This window comes from Coenobita brevimanus, chromosome 93 (genome assembly GCF_032717465.1).
Source record: "Coenobita brevimanus isolate Jiangsu-jjx chromosome 93, ASM3271746v2, whole genome shotgun sequence".
Classification (NCBI taxonomy): domain Eukaryota; kingdom Metazoa; phylum Arthropoda; class Malacostraca; order Decapoda; family Coenobitidae; genus Coenobita; species Coenobita brevimanus.
In genome coordinates, this window is record NC_137046.1 from 44,734,262 (window position 1) to 44,755,552 (window position 21,291).

The window sequence follows — 21,291 nt, forward strand, 5'->3', positions numbered from 1 at the left end:
AATATAATTAATTAATTTACATGAGTTAGATTTCGTTCTCTGTGAGTTTAGCAAGATGCCAAATGCAGTTGCCAATCAGGGATAAACAAAATTTTGGAATGAGAATAATCACACAATTTGCAATCATTAGTCAGGGACTATTGATTTATTATAGGGACGAGGGAAGCACAGACGAGGTGGGTCGGGACAACGGATCAATAACTCAAAATAGGGTACGTAAACTTGCACAAGAACACTCAGGGACACTAAACGCTCACCTCCAACGCTTGCAATAAATTCACAAAAAATTCATTGTACTGTATATCCGTGTTTACGTGTCAGATCACTAGCATATTGTCATTCCTCAGTTCGATTATCACTTATTTAAGTAGATGTTAGGCATTGCATCACATAAACTGTCGATACACCAAGACAGGAACAATCGAAACTCACACGGGGAAAGACAAAGGGCAACAATACAAAACGATTCATTGATGAAAAGGAGACCCATTTCAGTACTGAGCATTGATACAATGGGATGTATTCAGACTTCATAGGGAAGATGTACTTTATGCAACTTATCTTGAATTATATTACGAGAGGAAAATCGTCATCAACCGATGTTTCATAGCTTCACTCTGGCATAATTCCTAACCTTTACTGAGCAATACTCTCATGAAGTGGGTTGGTCAGTAATTGAAACAGAGGAGGGAGACACATTGAGAACTGTGGAGTTACGGATGGTGGAGGCGGAACACTGACACCAACACAGAACAGTGGTCAGTTCTAAAAGCTAACACCAGAGAGAATATTGAACTCTTCAGTTAGTGGAACTCCAGTTCTAGATCCCAGCCTTTGTTTCAGACATTTTATTCGATGGAAATAATTCATTGTGATTTCTCTGATTCCTCCAAACTGAAGAGCTGTAATCTTCCCTTCTGATGAATCTCGCTGCCAGCTTCATATAAAGCTTGGGACATCGATTCCTTAAAAAAAAAAGGAAAAAAGAAAAAGAAAAAGAAAAAATATGGCAATAGTAAAAATATAGGGTGATGCAAGCATGTGAAGACTTTGTCTGTCGTGTTCTCTCCATGGCAGTCAGCTCTTCCCTCGGTTAGTCTTTAATCTTGACCTCGACTATGTTATCACCTTCTACTCTTTATAAAAATATGTCAACCAGTGCACGGGGGAAAAAAATCTTAGTTCACTTGCCTCACTTTTTTTAGAACTTTGGCGGCATCAGCAGCAGCAGCGGAAGAAGAGGAAGAGGAAGCGACCCTGAGAAATTTATAGACGGCAGCAGAAGGCCAAGATTAGCTACAGTGGTTATTTTTAAGATACTGCTTAGTCTAAAGGAGATTGAATAAACAGAAGTGTTATTTACAAAGCTGCTTTTGCCAGAAAGGGCGGACATTCCTTCAGCGTTAGCATGAACACCAGGAAAGAAACGGAAGAGATTATAATAATAATAATAATAATAATAATAATAACAATAATTCATAGAGGAAAAGCAAATAAATGAAAACAAGGACAGGACTTGGAACAAATAAAAGAGACAGAAATAAATACAGTCCTCTCCTACAGGCGTATCAGAGGAGGTGATTAAGTACAGTACAGGACCAGCGGGGTAGGTTGGTGATATGCTCAGTTCAGGGTGATGGCTCGGGTACTATCGACAACAAAATATCCTGTCACCTATCTTTCTTTTTCTTTTTTTTCCATGGACTTTGATAATTCGTCTCTTGAACCCGAAGCATACTGCGGTGATGACATTTGTTTGTGGCCAGATAAAGTCATCACTATTGGTTCCTGCAGATTCACAAGACCAATTTTCAAAGTCCATGGAGAGTAAAGTAGGAAAGGTGATGGGACTTTAGTCGGCTATTGTACCTTGTGGCTCCTACCTTGCCAATGAGAAACACCAGTATGGCTCTGTTTCTCAACATACCATTAAGAAAAGGGGACTGACGAAAGGAAACAATCATCTACTTATGGGAGTTAAGGGGAGGAGATGGTTTTATGAAAATACACTGTTTGAAAGTAATAACAGAATGTGGAAGGAGATAGGGATTTTATGAACCTCTGTTTCCTTCTTTTCAACACTGGGAAAGATGTGGCAAAGAGAAAAGTGGCTAACAACGCGTCGTTTGCACCAAGTTCATTATTCCGGCCCGGCAAAACCTTAAGACCATACTAGAAGGAATATTAACCAAGGGACAAACTTGTAGCTCCTCGTTAGCTTTAATATTTTGGAAGTGTGCTACTAAAGGATGCTGAGAGAAATAGTTGAACATGATAAAATTACTAACACAGTATATATCATCCCAATATGGAACTGAAAGAAGGGCGAGTGACCTGGAGTTCTAAAAATGTCACTCACCCATTTTGTACCTGAACAAAAACACCTGGTCATACGTACCAGTCTGGCGTATGGAACAACCCGGGCAGTCACCTAACCTACCCGCCCCATGTCAATCCTTGTACTCTTAGTGAAAAAAAAAAAAAAAGTATAAAAAACAGTTATACACAGCTGGTGACAGGAAAAGTCCGGAACAAACAGATTTAATGAAAGCGTACAGATTGCAAGAAGTCCTCAGCACGAGACTCCGCACTACCCACTACTACAATTAATCAACCTGACGGAGGAGGAAAGGGACAGGAGGCAGGATAAGCAGATACTCACGGATGAACAGTCTGGCCTGGTGCCCTTCCCTCAGCCTGCATTCTCATCACCTCCTGGACGTTCTCCTGCGAGTAGAGCCCGATAGGGCTGTTGTATTGCTTGTTCACGAAGCCTGGGGCCGGCTGGAACTGCTGTTGTTGCGTGGATGGGGACGTCTGCGTCTGTTGGATATGTTGCAGGGTACCAGTAACCTGAAGAAGGAGGGCGACGAAACGAGCGTTACCCACTCAATTCGTTGCTGGCTTTGACTGGGATTGGGTTAGGAAGCTGGGGGTGTGATGGAAGGGAATTTCAGTAGCCACAGCCAAAAGCTATCAAGGATAGATAACTTAAATATTGAGGGAGTAAACACTACTAAATCATGATAAATATGATTTAAAGTTCCTAATGTGTTTTGCTGTGTAGGAAAATTATGGGTGTCTTTTAAACTGAAGGGAATAAAATTATGTTGTTCAAAGAAACGTGAAAAATTAACTGAAACAATAATTTATTTCTCTTTCCTATAAAAAATAATAACACGGGAAAATATAAAATCATCTACTGATGCAAAATACCAGGGATGCAGCAAGACGACCTTCCAAAATGCTTCCAAAAAACTGAACACAGGCGACTGAGCTGATGCAGGCAGGTTGGACATCGGGCCGGATTCTCGTTAGCGTAGGGGACATCGTAACATCTCCCTAGCGAGTTATTTTGCATATAAACCCTCTCTTTGTGGACACAGCTCTAGGTTTCTCTTCCATCTCACACCAGACGAATTATTTTGGGTGATAATGAGTCAAAGGAGCCTGAGAGAGTTGATATTTTTTGTGTATTATTGATGGCGACATTGACATATAAAAGATAATCAAGGCGCGCTGTGTAAAATGAATCGCTAAGGAAGAAGTGCTACGAAGTCTCCTAAGTCAAGAATAAGGCCCATTCTCGCATTGGCGGTGGGCGGGAAGGAGGCAGTCAGCCGGGCGGAGAGGCATGCTGGCTGGAGAGAGAAAAAAAAGTGCGTGAAGGAGGCGTGATTGAGTGCGAGCGTGCGTGCGTGTAATTTGAGTTATATCAGTTAACTCAATGACTGGCGAGACAAGACTTGCGTGAGTGTTGAGCTGGTGATGTGGAATTAGTAGTGTCGGGTGTGAGATGATGATGATGATGATGATGATGACGATTGTGAGTGTGAGACTAGCTGTTAAAAAAAAAAAAAAAAATCCCACAAACTCACAACAGCCTAATTATCCATTTATCGCCGTCTTACGTTACGCCGGATCCGTGCAAGAAAATCCGGCCTGAAATCTGGAGCTGCGCGAAATCTCCAAAGACATGACAGGAGAGACCCGACCCCATTACCCCGTGATAGAGAGAGAGAGATAGATAGATAGATAGAGATAGAGATAGATAGATAGATAGATAGATAGATAGATAGAGAGAGAGAGAGAGAGAGAGAGAGAGAGAGAATGGGGGCGACTGTCATGTGTCACTCAGTTTCTATTTTTGAGCCCGTGTCCGTCCTGGTCTTCCCCTTATATTTATCTCAAGTGACATGTTTTCGTAATAGCCCTCCCATTAGTCCCCCCACCTCTAATCCCCCTCCCCTAAAACCCCCTACCCCTAATCCCTCTTGCCTTAATACCCCCTCCCCCTTTATAGCCATTGCATAATCAAGAAATGGGTTGCAGCGAATTTAGTGTTGGTTTGATAGGGCGATGATGATGATGATGATGATGATGATGTGTGTATGTGTATGTGTGCGTGTGTGTGTGTGTAGTCAATACGGCACTGAGTTAAGGCATGAACATTTCTGGCTCCTATTACCGTATTCCATTGTCAACTGTACTCGCCATGGAAGTCTATCATACAGCAGGTGTAGTATGGGATTTTGTGGCATATTTTATCTATCAAATGCTGATGAACCCTATTTACCACCTACAGTATTGTCGCATTTACCATTTTGTTCAGTTGAAGGAAATTTTAGAAGGAAATTACAGCTGCCTCTGTTAACCTTGACGTGTTCTACTTTCCCTATCCTGAAGAAAATCGTCTGGACAGAGGTACCTTCTGTAGGTGGCACAGGAGTCTTCGTAGCAAATCTATCTTAGCGATTTATTTTGCGTATTACACCATATCATTCTTTTGTATGTTATGTATATCGCTTTATTATCGACATATTTTGTGTCAGTAATATACAGGAGGATCCTCAGGTATAATGTGGATAATAAATCGCCAAGGAAGAGGTGTTACGACATCTCCAAAGCCGCTTATACTGCGGCCGAATAAACTACCCAAGTGTGTGTCTGGCAGCAAAAGGATTGGCTTCCATCCCCTATCGTTCTGTCTGGAGTCCTGGGTTGATGATGTTGTGTTGTTGGTGGGTGGTGATGATGTGCTGTTGATAGGTGGTGATTATGTTGACAGGTGGTGATGTGATGTTGATAGTTGATGATGATGCTGTGATGTTACTAGATGGTGGTGACGATGTTGCTGCGATGTTGAAAGGTGGTGACGATGTTTGTTTTTGTGATTCTGGAAGTGGTCCCGTAACTTTCACTGTGCTCAGCGTCACCTTGGATTGGGGTCGGGTCCAGCCGAGGCAGGAGCTGGGTCATTTTATTTGTGGTGGTGTGTCCCAAAGCCTCTGTGGCGGAGGTGGGTGGGGGAATGAAGGGACACATGAAGGGTAGAGAGGGGTAAGAGAGGTGGATGGACATGCTAGAATTACACACAAAAGTAGGTGGAGGGACAAAGGATGGAAGAGTTGGCATGGATGGTTGACGATGGGGTGGGGGGAGGGGAAGTGAAGGACGTGCCAATACTGGGTGAGTCAGAAGTCTGGAAACATAGGGTAAAGGACATATTGGGGGTTATCTCAAAAGTTACGCCCAATCCTATGTTTCCAGGCTTTGACTCATCCTGTATTATACCCACAGAATGAGGTGGGTGGAGAGGATCCGAAATACTGCACTGTACAGTAGACTCACGCTCAATAGTTCCTCCCTACTCATGCTCAGCTACTAGCACGAAGGTTTGGAATTGCTTCGATTGCCGTCCTGAAATGAAACTGTGGTCTTATTTTTTTTTTCTGAATTTTGTCACTGTCGGGGAACAGAACTATGATACTGAGTTCATTTAGTTTTTTTTTTTTTCTCTCTCTGAATCTTGGTGCATGTAATTGAGTGTGGATAGAAGGGAACTATTGTCCGTAATTGTACCTGACCCTGGGAGTGGTCTGAGTAGGAAGCGGGACTGAATATCATGGAGAACTTTAAGCTCTAGGACAATTTTTCTGCGGGCTGCAAGGATACACTGTCGATTGAATCCTGAACCCCTTCTGTGCGGTGACGCCATTTCTCGTTCTTGCCATCCTCTTAGGGAAGGGGTTAGAACAGATATCTTGATGGTTTGGGCAAGTCTCCAGTTTCTGACAGATGTTTGCCGATCCCATGATGAAAGAAAAACGTGTTCGCCTTCCCATCTTTGTGCTGAATACGTAGCATGCAGGATAACCACTTTACAATAATGACTACGCCATTTTTCATAAATGACCGCTAGAAACTGGTTGGTTTCATGTATCCTTCTCCTCATGAGTTTTAAGAATGTGACCTTGTGTGACGTATCGTCGGTATGAACACGATGACAGCGATGGCATCAAGGACCACGGGTGATATTTTTGTTCACTATCATCAGTCTCATATATTATTGACGGCATTAATAAGTAGGTGCTCACACACTTCATGCTTTCCCACGCGTCGATTGGTGATGTTCAATATGAGTTCAAGACCTTCTGGTTGTGCGGCAGTTCATTGTAGCTTGACATGTGGAATTGCTAGTCATTAAACACGGCGGGTGAATAAGATACCTTGGCATTTTTATGGCACATTATGTATGCTTAAAATCTGAATGGCACGTGACTATATATTCTCAACTCTAAACATTCTCAATTCCAAATATTCTCACCTCTGAATATTCTCAACTCAAAATATTCTCATCTCTAAATATTCTCAACTTTAAATGTTCTCAGTTCTAAATATTCTCATCCATCCATCATCCAATCCTACGTTGCCCCATGAGGAGCGTAAGATCCCGGGGCTAGGCAAGTTGGCTTTAAATATTCTCAGCTCTAAATATTCTCAACTCTAAATATTCTCAGATCACAAATATTCCCAACTCAGAATATTCTCAACTCTAAATGAACGGTAGTACTCTTTCCTCCGGCTGATCACCTGCTAGCCTCTTTCTTCCCTTGACGACTGCTCAGAATATCCCACAGTGTTCCCTCTCACAAACCAACAATAATACCTCCACGTACTACAAATATTCCCCATGGGTTGCCAGAAGCTAAGCATAACTAATGTACCATAAAACCAGCCGGATATCTCAGCCATTTTCGTGTCAACACTTTGGGCTGGCTCCATATTTCTCCTGGGATACATAGCAGGCCCTGAGGAGTTAATCAGTGTGAGCAGTATCTTTCTTTACATCTCTCTCTCTCTCTCTCTCTCTCTCTCTCTCTCTCTCTCTCTCTCTCTCTCTCTCTCTCTCTCTCTCACATACACACAGGAAAACAAAGCTTATATGATCGTTCCTACAGGATTTCGTTACTGATCGTGGGAATATTTAATGGTAAAATGAAATTAGGCGCAAGTTAGACACAACAACAACAACAACAACAACAACAGCACATCAACAACAACAACAACACTCTTCGGTGAGGCAACAGTAAACCATTTCAAAGCCACAACCACACCGACAGACGAGATCAAGGAGATGAGATGAAGGGCAAGAAGTGATGAAGGAGGAAAATGAAAGGAAAATGAAACACAGTGAAAGGAGAGTGAAGGGGGAGACGAGAGAATTAACAGGAGGAGAACCGCCACAGAGAGAGTTTGAGGTTTGATCTACATGCAAGCAGGCAGGCAGGCAGGCAGGCAAGCAGGCAGAGGGTAAAGCGAAGCCAATTTCATGTGCACTAGACCCACACTTACCAATTTAGACAACAGCAAGGGTGCCAGGGGAAGAGAAACACAATCAAAAGCTATGAATCAGACTCGTAAAAATAATGTAAAATGAAAAAATAAGAGTAAGTCAACTTAAATCATTAAACTCGGCGAAGGACAAGCGCTCACAGGTGGGAGATGGAGGAATACACGAACACGCACTGGTGGGGCAATGAACTGGGGTCGGAGTCACAAAGAAAAAAAAAAAAAACTTACGATGAATTCCCTCTCGTAACTATTATTTATTTTTAAAGGAGAGACAGTGCGAGTTCAGGATGTTCCACGTCTCTTCTTCTCCATCAAAAATATGTTTAAGTTAAGAAAGGGAAATTATCACGAGCTTTTATTTATTTTAGAAAGCACGACGAGGAGAGGGGAATGCCCGATCTTTCCCTATCTCTTGGAAGGAATACTAAATCTTTCCCCAACCTCTTGTTCCTCCTACAAATATAAATACGAGTTATGAGAGGGAGATTATCGTAAGTTAGTTGAACCCTGAGCCACAAGAAGGGCGGGCAGGCTCGGGATGGAGGGGGCACTGCACTAAAACGGGGACGTGTTTATATATATACCGGTGCGCTTTTTTACACCGGGTCGAGAAGGGGAGGAGGATGTAAATGTGAGATATTAAGGGAAAACTGGGTTGAGGGACTTGACTACTTGCCCTTCGCCGTCTCTCTCAATTACAGGTGGAGAAGTTGCAGCAAGAACAACCAAGGGAAATATGAAGAACTTTAGACTAACATTTAAGACATCTGAGAATACGGTACCGTCAAATATCTTCACTGTGACTTTACTTTTCATCATCATTAAGCACAACTTGTACATAAACCACGTACAGTACACTAGTATAATTGAAAACTGCATGAGAATATAAGAAAAGTAATAAAAGGATAAACCCAAAATGCACAGATATTTTTGTAATGAGGGATGGCAAGGGTAAAATCATATCGAAGAAGTCTGGTTTATTTTCATTGTGTCTAAGGTTTATGTTGGGATGGGCGTCATGGAGATTTATATGTTTGAAGATTTTATAAGACGAAATTAATAAAAGGATAAACTCAGTATGATAATACTTATGATTCAATGAGGGATGGCCAGAGTAAGAATTTATTGATGGAGTCTGGTTTATTTTCTTCCAGACTGGGTTTATGTGGTTTAGGAGAGGCGCGGCAGCTGCTCTCGCTGATTTATGTCTTCGAAGTAATACATATTCCACTTGGGCTTTTAGGGCGAGGGTTAAGGAAATAATCTCCTCTGCTGACTTTCCTGATTTAGATGATCCACCCTGATGTCAGCAGCAAGAGGTTAATATTGTGTGTGTGTGTGTGTGCTTCCGGGCACGAGCTTTCTGCAACAGTAGATTTAGGTCAGGAATTTCCCTGTTACTTCCCGTGTTTAATAATTCGTGATTTAATTTATTATTATTATTATTTTTTTCATTTCTACTTGGGCATTTATGATACCCATATCACTAAGCGTCATTTTGGGGGCCCTTACAAACGTAGGAGACGAAATAAGACGCAAATATTAGCTACTCGGGAAATGCTACACATTCATCCATGTGTTCTTCTAAATTAGTGTTCAGTTTCACGTTGGTCGTTGGATTTCACGGTTCACACACATTTCGGACCGACTGAGTGTACGGGTATTAGTCTTCCGTATTTATCCAAAGTTTTATGTATGGCATAAACGCCTTCTTGTTCGCCGACCGTGTTTTCTTACGTTATCTTTCTTATTTTATTCTTGCAACCACCAGACGACTCTATTAAACTAAACTTTTGGGAGGATTTTTAGTGATGAAGGAATTAATGAAGACTATACCCCACGACTCCTGTCCTGGATTTCTCCCCTGATCTGAAAACATTCATCTGGAGGTTGCACGGATGTGATTTGAAAGACATTCCCATGGTGAATGGTTTTTATGTTACTAGATTTTTTACCTGTTCAACCTCCAGGAGCTTTAAGGAGGCAGAGGGTGTAGGTGTGTGTTGCTGTAGTGTGGCGGGCAGGTACTCTCCCTCCCGTTGGTTAAATAACACTGAATGATTACACGAGGGGCTGTCTGCTTCTTGGTCCTTAGCCAGTTACCCCTTCTCCCCCTGCTCCTTCTTTGACCCACCTCCCCTTCTTCATCCCTCCCCACCCCTCTCGTCTTTTTATCTGCCCGTATACTTCAAGCCTTCTCCCCTCTCGTCTGTTTATCCTCCCTCTTCTTCCTCTACTCTCACCCATCCCTGCTTCTCTTTCTCCCTGTTGCTTTTTCTCTTCCTCCTCTCTTCTCTTCCTCATGTGTTTTTTGTCTCCCACCTCTTCTTGCAGTCTCTGCTATCTCCTCTTTCTATCCTCATCCTTCATCTCTTTCACCCCTATTCGCCTTTCTCGTCTTCCCATCTTCTCTGCCTCCTCTATTTTCACCTCCTTACTTTTTCCCCAGTCTTATCTCTTTCCCTTTTTCTCCTTGCCTCTTCCCTGTCTCGCTTTCCTCCTTCTCCATCCCACCCTATTCTCCCCTCCCTCTCTTCTTGTTTCTTCTCTCCACCCTCTAACCTCTCTCTCCCTCATCCATCCCTTTCTTCCTCTTGTCCCTCTCTCCCCTCCCCACCAAAGCTTATTCATCTCTAGAGTGACGCCATACAGACTCATAATATACAGAACCAGCACATTCTTGGACCTCTGCCACCTTCTGATAGGCTGTTCTTTAGTCCCTGCCTCACCCTTCAGGCCTGTTCCTCCTTCTGACACCACCACGCATTGCCTCTCCTTGCCTCATCTACCATTCCGTCTTTTCTTGCCTTGCCTCATTTACCATTCACTCTCTTCTGCCTCTCCTTGTGTCATTTACCATTCCCTGTCTCTTCTTGCCTTGCCTCATTTACCATTCACTCTCTTCTTCCTCTCCCTGTCTTCTTTCATGTGCCTTGCACTGTCTCTTCTCCTTTTCTTGTCTTATCATCCATTCACAGTCGTTTCTTGCCTTTTAATGCCTGCTCCTCCACCTAGCGCCACCACACATTGTCTCTCCCTGTCTCATCTGCCACTCACTGTCTCTTCTTATTCTTCTAGGCTCATCTAACTCATTCACTTTCTCTCCCCGTCTTGTCTTGGCTGCCCTCATTGTTCATCTTGCCTTCCACTTCTTCACCTCACTTGTTTCACTTTCCCATCCAATCCTTCACTCTGCCAGCTTAAATATGTGTAACTAAAATTCATGCATGGTCATGACCCTTTTTCTCACTCTCACCAGCTTCATGCCTTTACTCATCACAGATTATTTTTTCTGTAGTTGCCTTAAAATCCACTGCATTGGAGTACCTTCACCCTAATCCACAGGGATCCTCATGAAATCTTTCTCACATATTAAAAATCACTATTCACATTTATCCGTGACGATAAGAGAAAAAGAATTACTACCTATTTATTCCCTGCGTGTCGCTCAATGTGACTAAAAGGAGAGGGAGAGAAAGGCGAAAAAATATAAAATCTTCTTAATAGCATAGGGATGTGCCTATTCCAACACCCAGGACTTGTATTGCAAGCAGCCTTGTACCTCCTGTAGTATAGGAGAGAGGAGATTGTTAAGTACGGTACAACATCCTCTCTTCTCTGATCTACCTATCCAAGATCAGAGAACCTTGCTCTATATCTCCTCTCCTCTTTGAACAGTTGATGATGATGATAGGGAGGATGCTGTTTTTTCTTCCATTCAGTTTATGTTATCCCCATCCTCCCGTCTGTTCTGTTTCCTTTACTCAACCTACGAACAACATGGACTCATTCATACACTTCCCAGTTCATTCTCCTCGCATTGCTGTGTTCTTCATCTCAGTTCCTCACACACGTATTTTTTTTTACAGGGACAGCTTTACAGCTGAACCACCATGGCATCTACCACTAATGGCACAATCTCTCTCTCTCTCTCTCTCTCTCTCTCTCTCTCTCTCTCTTCTGACATCACCATCACACTTTTTATAGCAATTCCTTTCTATTTTCTCCCTGACATCGCCTAACTACTGTCCTTTATTATATTATTTTCTCGCCCTGACGTCACCTAAGTTCAAGTGATCCCGAGGTGAATAAAGAGGTTGGCAAGGCGTCGTGATGGATGAGTTTGGCTCGCTAGCACCTCTTTGGGGGGGGGGAGTAAAAACTAAAAGCATTAACTGGTCTATTGTTGAGATAATGATAATTTTACTCACTAGGAGAAAAACAGGAGGAAAAACAGTGCTTGGGAATGGAGTCAGTGGCTCTTATTTCATTTTGCTATTTTTAAACACTAAGCAAGAGGAAATAATGCGTAAGCTTAGGGGGATTAATTTAATTTCATTTTCTTGTGATAATCATGCCTGCCAAAAACAGTATGTGAGAAAAACTTGGAAATAAAGTGATGGATATTTTACGTGTGATTATACCCACGCAAAGACTGATAACCAGGAAAACAAGGGGCATCTCTTATTAATTTTGCACTTAATAATTTTACTCACTAAAATATATGAGAAAACGAAATAGTTAAGAATGGTGTGGTGGATTTTGTTACCCTCAAGAGAACTGTTAGAGGAAAATCAAGAGGGCGGGGGGGCTTGCAAAATTTTCTTATTACCCCCCGTAAAAAAGTTTAAGAATGGTGTGGTGTTTCTTATTCCTATGTATAGCCTGACGCTGTATCTTGTAAGAAGTGACATAAATTTGCTCGTCCTAACTGTACCCATAAAAATACACATACAAACATAAGAGATGCTAAAGCATATAGTGATGGATCTGATTTTGTTTTGATGCCCTTTAAGCACGGGGAAAGAATAATCCTAGGAAAGTGTGGTGGATTATCTTTGCTGGTGATAATTGTTCCCACTAAATGGTCGAAAAGGAAAGAAAAAACTTAAGCATGGGATGGATCTCACTTCATTTCGATGCTGTTATGGCTATATATCACTCTTTACAGGACAGTGATTGACTAGAAGGGGAGACATTATATTACTCTAACTAAAACACCCTTTGGACTGATAACAGTTCTATGGATCTCTATGATAGGTAATAGTTTGCTTCTTATCTTCTTAAATTCTTCAGAAAAGGGTCATATTCAAGGTGGCATAGAAAGCTTCGCTGTGCCTTTTCTTTAGCGATTTATTTTGCATTTTACACTTAAACATTCTCTTGATTGCTATTTATATCGTTTCCATATCGATACAATTTACAACAGTAACTTACGAGAGAATACTGAGTGTGATATGTAATAAATCGTCAAGGAAAATGTGTTACGAAATCTCGAAAGCCACTAAATACGACCTAACGTCAGCTGCACTACTGTAGAGCCGCAACCAACTTCCCGAACCCGTTCCTTCCAAACCAGAATTATTTCATGCTCGAGTGTGTGCGTGTGCGTGTGCGTGTGTGTGCGTGTGTGCTGACGGTGTTGCAGTGAAGCCATTCGTGCACTCTCAAGAATACAGTGCACAATCCGCCCAGCATAAAATTTACAGGATACGATGATGCCAAAACTCGACACCACGTCACTATAGGCAACTGACAGACTCAGTACTAAACGAGGTGAGTTGCGGTTGTTTGAAGGTCAGGGGTCATACTCATAAAGGATCTGTTCCAATTCGTGCGATAAACTAGTATCCATAACAGTTACATATTACCAAGAATCATTTTGTTTTGCATTAGCTTATTTACGTTAATATACTTTACTCCTATTTGGTTGTGACGTGTTTGGTAGCCGTAAAAGTAAAAGTATAAACAAACGATCTTGAGCACCACCTGAGCTCCAGAAGTTTTACGAATAGGGCCCCAGGAGTTAAGAGAGATATTTAAGAACAACCTACCGTATTATAAACTCTCCGCTAGTCGTCCGTCCATCTCTCACGTGACTCCCGCTCGGTTCGGTGCTTCGAGTCGTACGTGGACTAAGATGCCTGGCGTGACAGACCCCTCGTTTATGCTCCACTAACACACACGCATACCTGAACGTTATTTTTCTTCTCGCATCATGTAGGTCAAAGTAATCGAATGCGGGCTGTATGATACCGCAAATGGCTAGACAGTGATCAGTATCCAAAAACTAATAATCTTTTCTGTTCTGTTTTGTTGTGGACCTCTTCATTCTTTCGTAATATACAAAATACTGGTTAGATTTTATTACTAAAATTAAGAACAAAATCAGCCTCTGACTGTCGAAATGTAAAATAATATAACCCAAATACAGTAAGATGTGTGCGATACCCAAGTAGTAGACGAGGTTCCGCGAAACGTGTGATGCGGACAGATTAAGGCCACACAAGGGCTCCCGCTGCGGGCATAGGATCAGAGGCGTGGTGGTGGTGGTGGTGGTGGTGGTGGCAAAGTGTGTCACCCAATTGGCATCTTCGGGGTATTCTCGCTGGCCACACCTCCGGCTGGGATATGGGTGTGAGTCTTATAATCTTCTTGGTGTGGGTACTCTGGTTCGGATACTTTGGTCATTTGAGCGCTGCTGCGAGGCGCTTTTCTTTAGATGCTTTTCATAATTGAATGGAATAAGAGAGCAGCTTGTCCTCTAAATCGTGTTTAATTATTCAATTTTACAGTCTGACGAGGATAATTTTATGGGATAATGATTAAGTTGGCCACAGTACTTAGTTTACCTGGATGTACCGTATATAGGAGTAAATAAACCAGACGTAGCATCATAATCAGAAGGCTTCGCGTAATGTACGAGGAGGTAGAAAGGTAGGGGGGATTGAGGAACAGGTCTGCCACACACTCAAGATAACGTAACAGTATTATAGGTAACGATATTATTCCAGGCATCAGTGAGGTTATTCTGCGTCTGTCAGTATAAAACCATGTTGTTATACTGAGCGCCACGATATATATGAATAGATATATATCCTTTAACACTGACAAGCTCCAAAGCGGCACAATCACACTGGAGAAATTGAGGGTGAATTGGGTTCCTCAGTATGATGCAAACAGTGTACTGTCGGACATACTGAAATGAAAATAAGGGAAACTGGAAGAGGAGAGGGGATGATTTGAAGGGCGGGGTGAAGGTTGCTTAAGGGAAGTCAACTCCTGGGAGACAGCTTGATGGTGAGGAGAGAAGGGGGAACTGAGGAAAAATAAAATCGTAGTGAGTAGGGATTGTTAAAGGGAAGAGGGGGGATTTCGGGAAAGGGAAGGGGGAGGAAAACCGAAGAAAATTTAACTCGTGAGGGGAAGGGATTGATGGGGGAAGGGGAACTGATGGTAAGGAAGGGGAAGATCCTTGAAGAAATCAACTTTTAGGGGGCGCGATTAACGGGAGGAGGGGCGATGGATGGGGAGGTGAGGGAATAAACCAGGGAGAAGTCACCTTAAAGACGGGGAAGGTGGAGGGACTGATGGGGTTATGGGGCGGGAGGGGGAGCACAAGTCAGCGGGGTTAGGCTGCGTGGAGTTGAAGAGGGATTATGTTTGAGTGATCTCGGTGGCAGCAGGATATATGCGACATTCAGCGGAGGGGGAGAGGAGGCGCCACCACGGTATAATTTTGGTATCGGTCCTTTCCTTCATTCCCCTTTTCACCCAGTTCCCCTTTCCCATTCTTCCCTTTTATGTTTTCCTTTTTCCCCTTTCTCACTTCTATTTCTTCTATTCACTCATCTAACACCCCTTCTCTGGTGAACTACCTCACTTCCTACAGCATTCATTCCACTAACAAACCTTCACTTTATTAATTACCTCCCGTCTCAAAACATTCTTTCCTCTAACACCCTGTCCCATCACAGCCACCTCCCTTTTCATAACTTTCTTTCTACTGACAAACCTTACCATTGCAACTACTTTCCTTCACAACCTTTCTATCCTCTCCCCTTTCCCTCCTTAGTTTGCTCACTTCTATTGCTTACGAATGCTGTCATGAATTTTGATAATTTTTACAGCACTGACGTCTTTTTCTCCACCGTTCACATCCTCATCAATTTCCCTCCCCTTCCTGCATCCCTTCTACCTCTAACCGTATTCGCTTAGACCTAGGAGACTCCCTAGTTTATCTTCCTCAACAATTTATGTTTGCATATGACACGTTCATGTTTTCTTTTGTGTCATTTCTGCAAAATACGTCAGTAACTATTGCATCACTACTATGGTGTCAATTGTTGCTCTCTTCTTGCTGCTTTCGGGCAATTCTATTTAGTTTAGGAAGGACTCAACAAAAATTTCATGAGCCGAATAACAGCGTCTATTGATGTAAAAAAGAATAATAATTATAATCGTAGTGAAGGGACTTGAAAAGATGTAAAATTATTATTACCTGCGAAAATGTGCTCGGGAGTCTCTTAAGCTCAGTCGCATACGGGACTTCATTTTAACGTCATGTACCGTTTCAGTCATTATCCATATTTGACGCATTTCCTCTTTTCTTGGTAACTCGCCCTCCCTCCCCTCCCTTCCTATCTCTCTCTCTCTCTCTCTCTCTCTCTCTCTCTCCGCACCTACATCCCCCCCCCCACCCTTTCGCATGACTGTAGTGCTGTTATTAATACCGTGTTATGGGAGGGGCCCAAGTGCGCACGCCAGCCGCCCTAGAATCTTCTACCTCTTATAAATGTCCCCTTCACTCTCTCTCTCTCTCTCTCTCTCTCTCTCTCTCTCTCTCCATAACATCATTCCCTTCCCTTCACAGCTATTTCCCTTTCCACTAGAAGCATTTCCTTCCCTTGACTTTACTTTCGCTTTCTCTCTTTTCCTTTCCTCTTTCCATTTCTTCCTAGCCTCTCCTCTTCTTTTTATCCTTCCCTGATTCTTCCTTTTCCTTTCCCCTTCCGTATCCCTTCCTACTCCCCTTCCTTACATTGCAGTAATACCCTTCGTTGCATTGTTCTTTGCGTCATTGTCATCCCTATCCTATTTCCTACGCAGTGTTTCCCTCCCCCCCGCCCTTTCGTTTCATACTCCTTCCATCCCGTAATAAATCCCATCCCTAGATGATTATGGTACTCCCGTTTGCTCTCCTCCAATTATCAGTATCTCCTCTTTTTCCCCTGTGTGTGTGTGTGTGTGTGTGTGTTTGTGTGTGTGTGTGTGTGTGTGTGTGTGTGTGTGTGTGTGTGTGTGTGTGTGTGTGTGTGTGTGTGTGTGTGTGTGTGTGTGTGTGTGTGTTTTGTCCGCCTCATCACGACCTCTAAACTACGTAACCATTCTTCGATTTACTATCGTAAAAATTTAAGACAGAAATGACATCCAAGATCACCAGAAGTTCTCAGAAGAGCTTTCGTGTCGAGCTTTTGTTGTTTACCTTGTGTCTGACGAAGAAACTTTTAAATCATTCTGCCTTAATCGTTTTATTTTGGTTAACCACTGAAATTTTATTGACTTCAAGAAGCTCTGCCGGTGTGGATATTTCTCTTTAGTTTTAGCCACAGACAGACGATTTTATTTGTCAGGAAGGAGCAGTAATACTGAAAGGACTTAAGCAACAGAACACCCAGAACATTTACCTCAGAAGAGCTCGAAATGCTGTGCCTAGGAAATACTCAAATACTGATACATCTTGTTATCATCCGTACTGAATTTTAGGCTTATTCTGTCTCTGCTCATCAACAAGGTTAATTTAATCTTAGCTCATAAAATAAAGCAAAAGTTTTGTACGGTCTGCTCACAAATGGTAGCTGTGGTCGCACTTCTGCATCATTTACCGTACTTTCTGTGCCGCTATCTTTAGTCTTACTACAATAACGTCCAGCGTGTGACTTTATAATGACCATCTTTCGAGCTCTGGACTCTAGTGTAATAGCAAAATAAAAATTTCTGATCCAGCAGTATGCATGGTTAAAATCACCAGAGGTATTTGCTGCGAAAGTCATTCCCGGTGCGAGGGTACGAGTACCTGGGGCGAAAGTCCTCCTCGCTGTAAAAGTCCAAGTCCTCCCTTCTGATCCTGACCGTACGAGAGACATCCACCTCATCCACCTGCATGGGAGGCTTGGGAGCAGCCAGTCTCACTGTCTGTTCCACCTCCACCTCCTCGTGCACCGCCTTGGGCACCGCCAGCTTTATGGTGCACTGCACCTCCTGGTTCTGATCCTCTGGGTCCACGCAGTAGGTCAGATCCGCTGGGTGTTCTGGTATGACAGTCATCTCGTCATCTAGTTCCTCCACTCTGCTGGTGTGGACGGTATAGCACAGTGACCTGCTTCTGCCCGCTGCTTTCTTCTTTGCGATAGATGAGACCTCTAGTTTATCGGCTTGCTCGTCTGGCGTGGCTATATTGCCCACGCTGAGCTTTCGTAGCTGAGGAAGCTGGAGGTCAGTGTCTGGTATTGTGCTTGGGTCAAACAAAGGCTTCTTAAGTTGAACTAACTCGCCCCCTACCCTGAACGTGGATTTGTCGATTTTCTGATAGTCACCGGTGTTTGTGTTGTCTGTCTTTTGTGTTGGTTGCTTGCTAGTGTCCCCTGGGTGAGGAGATGCCCCTCGGGACCAGCTACCCCTCCTTCCCCCCTCCTTGCCTCCCAAGCTCCCCCTCCTGACCCCCACATCCCCCCGCGTGGCCAGACCCTCCTCCTCTCCCCCTGCCTCAGAGACCACACTGCCCAGAGCGGCCTGGCGCGGCGTTCGTACCTTCTGTTTCATGATAAGGTCGTCGTGCTTGGCTTTAGCCGTCAAGTAGGACTGTGGCACGTACTGGGATTCCCTCACGCCGGAGATGTGGTCGTCCTGCATCTTCAAGTGGCTGATGCTACCCACACCCAGGTCGGAGCGCACCTTAGCGGATGGCTGCAGCAGCGGCAGCGTGCGGTAAGGCTGCACGACAACACAGTGTCAGTCCCGGCACAGCACCATCACAGACGCCACGCCCTTGCTCACACGGCAACCAACTCACCACTGCACCCCGGCCACTCACACTGAGGGCGTCCGGGAGGGAGTGGTGCACACACAGGAAAGAGACACCAGAGGCTACCTTGAGGTGTACACGGGGGACGGACCTTGGGTGTTCAGGCAAGAATCTATCAAGAACTACACCACCATAATTACCTCAACACTCAGCTAAACTATCCTGATCCCCTCTTCCACAACTGTAAAGTGAGTAAAGCCGTCTTCTCCAGTAGACAAAAAGATAGTGCATAAACGAACAGTGTAAGAAGTCAATGGTTAAATCTAAAATTACATTCTGACTGAGTCTCCCTTCATAACAGTAGTACTTGGATTCACAAGATGTTATTATAATGTGGCATGCCAGCAAAATCTAAGATATTACAACTTCTTCTACATGCACTATTACTGAGACATTCTACTGGCACCACCGTCAGTTACAAATGTTGCATCACTGTATATAAGTACTAAAAGTTCTCAAAAAGCCACATAATATAGCTCTCACAAGAATTAAGAGAGTCACACTAAAATAATTTATCTACATAGAGGAAGAGGACCAGCCCAGAGAAGAGGTTGCATGGTAGTGGTGGTGGAGGTGGGAGGTTGAGACAGAGATCCAAGGGGACGCCACCCCCTCTCTCCACCACCTGACGTCAGTGTACCTGGCTCTGGATGGACAAGGTCTCCATGTTGACTGGCGGCTGCTTCTGCTGGCGGAGTAGGACCTCAGCTTTTTTGAGGGCGAACTGGGACTTGGGGAGGAGTCTCACGGCAGGGTGCTGGCGAGGCGGGCAGACACAGAGAGGGTCAGGCAAGCGGGATACGACACACCATTCAGGACGGGTGCTGGGCCTTGATGCGCAGACTAAGAGCCGTGTTCTAAATGGCATAAGGGGCTTCGTAACACCTCTTCCTTAACGACTAGTTTTCCATACTACACCTCAGCATTCCCTTGTATGTTATTTATTTAGTTTCAGTGTCGGCATAGTTTGCATCAATGACATTCAAGTGGACAGTGAGGTGTAATATGCTGAATAAATCGCTAAAAACGAGATGTTACAAATCTCCAAGGCCGCGTAAAATACGGCCCTAACTTACAGTAATTCCCCTCCCTTAACTGTAATTTGTGTTTGCAGGAATGATATGAAAAGAGTATTGGATGAATTTTACCTACATATGAACATTTTGCAGCACTGTAATATCAAAACACAAAAGAGGTTGTTCTTCCTGCAAGCACACATTTTACCATGAGAGGAAAACTATTGTAAACTGCATTGTGAATCGGCCCAGCGTGGGTATTCGTGCTACTTCTGATTAAAACTGGGAGGGAGGTGGAGGAGACTCAAGTTCATGCGTAAGAGGGACCTGGCACGATCTCAATACATTCCTGAACGGGACCTGAGTGGAACCTGGACTGGGTTTTATTAGACATTCCTGAAGGGTTCCTTATGGGAGATTTGCAATATTATTTTTAAATATTTGACAAGGGCTCTCTAGGGGAGACTTGCAATATTCCTGAAAAACATTTGATGTTACAGACTAGGACACAGTTAGGGAGCTTTACTTCAGGATATGGCTTTAGGGAGCTTTATTTCAGGATATGGCAGTAGGGAAGGCAACATTGAAGCTTGTCGTTCGAGAGAGGAGTATTTATATTGTCCAATTAAGGCAAGGGGAGAGTAATGCTTACTCTCCACATTCTCATAGACTGGAAAACGAGTGAAAGATTCTTTTTTTTAGATTATTTGAATTTTCCAAAAAATACGACTGAGGATAAATAGGGAAACAGAAAAATAAAATTAGCATTTGGGGCTTTGATTCAGCCTGAGTATATAAATGAGTTAAACTTAAGAATAAAAATGTTGACAGCATTTTATCACCAAACGAATTAATGTTGCTGCTGTATGACATTTGTTCGTACTTTTCATTCCTCCCATGTGCACTGCAGTCATTCATTTACTGTATCTGGAAACAGCACTGTTTAGGGAATACATGATGAACTCAAAGGTCTTCCACATCAGCTACATATCATTTATATAAATTCCAAACTATCTTCATCACAGAAGGTGAAAAAAGAAATCATTTCCAATTTTCATTTACCATGACATGCTGTTCAGTATAATATTTATGACACTGGATAAACTAGACAGTGTATATGAAAATCAAAGGAATCAAGAAACATTTATATTGGTAAAGATCAAACACTGAAGACAATTTGCTCGTTTATAACACAGGAGTGAACACCATAACACACATGCTAGAAAACGAGGAGAAAAATCAAGACAACTCAAACAGGATCAACAGAGCTGCATGGCATGGCTGACTGTTAACACGTGATTGTCGAAAGCCTGAAAGAGGAGGGATGACGAACACATCAACTGAACTCTGGAATCACATCAAACTGGAACTCGGAAGTGGCAAAGAGATGGGAAGAATAGCACGAAGGGAGAAAGTCTTAAGAGACGTATAAGGAGTGAAGGATTGATAAAAGGAGCTAGAAATGTACCCAAAGAAGGAAGGACTCATAAAGGAAATTTAAGATGAATACAAGGAAGAACTCACAAAGGGAATTCAAGTTGTATTAAAACAAGGAAGGACTTATATAAAGGAGGTCAAAATGCATACAAGAAAGGTTCATAAGAGGAGCTCAAGATCTGTGCAAGGAAGGAATTACTCATAAATGGAACTCAGTGATGTCCACAAAGAAGGATGGAGGGGCTCATCAAGGAAGCTAAATGATGGAGGAAAGAAAAACAGAGGTCTTCAAGGTAACCCAATATGTCCACTAAGAAGGGTAAAAGGATGTGCCAAGGA

General features: G+C 43.1%; 1 protein-coding gene across 4 annotated transcripts in view; it reads right to left on the bottom strand.

Annotated features, from left to right (window-relative positions):
- Positions 1-21,291, bottom strand: part of LOC145412538 (PDZ and LIM domain protein 1-like) — a 144,981-nt gene that overhangs the window by 10,591 nt on the left and 113,099 nt on the right. The window contains exons 4-6 of one of the 4 annotated variants that reach the window (XM_080282434.1): positions 19,140-19,256; positions 18,226-18,408; positions 2,663-2,823 (exon numbers count right to left, since the gene is read on the bottom strand). In XM_080282434.1, the coding sequence (XP_080138560.1) occupies positions 2,663-2,823; positions 18,226-18,408; positions 19,140-19,256 (461 nt within the window). Of the gene's footprint in view, positions 1-2,662; positions 2,854-18,225; positions 18,409-19,139; positions 19,257-21,291 lie in introns of all 4 variants that reach the window. The other 3 variants (XM_080282433.1, XM_080282436.1, XM_080282435.1) reach the window with 3 other exon arrangements.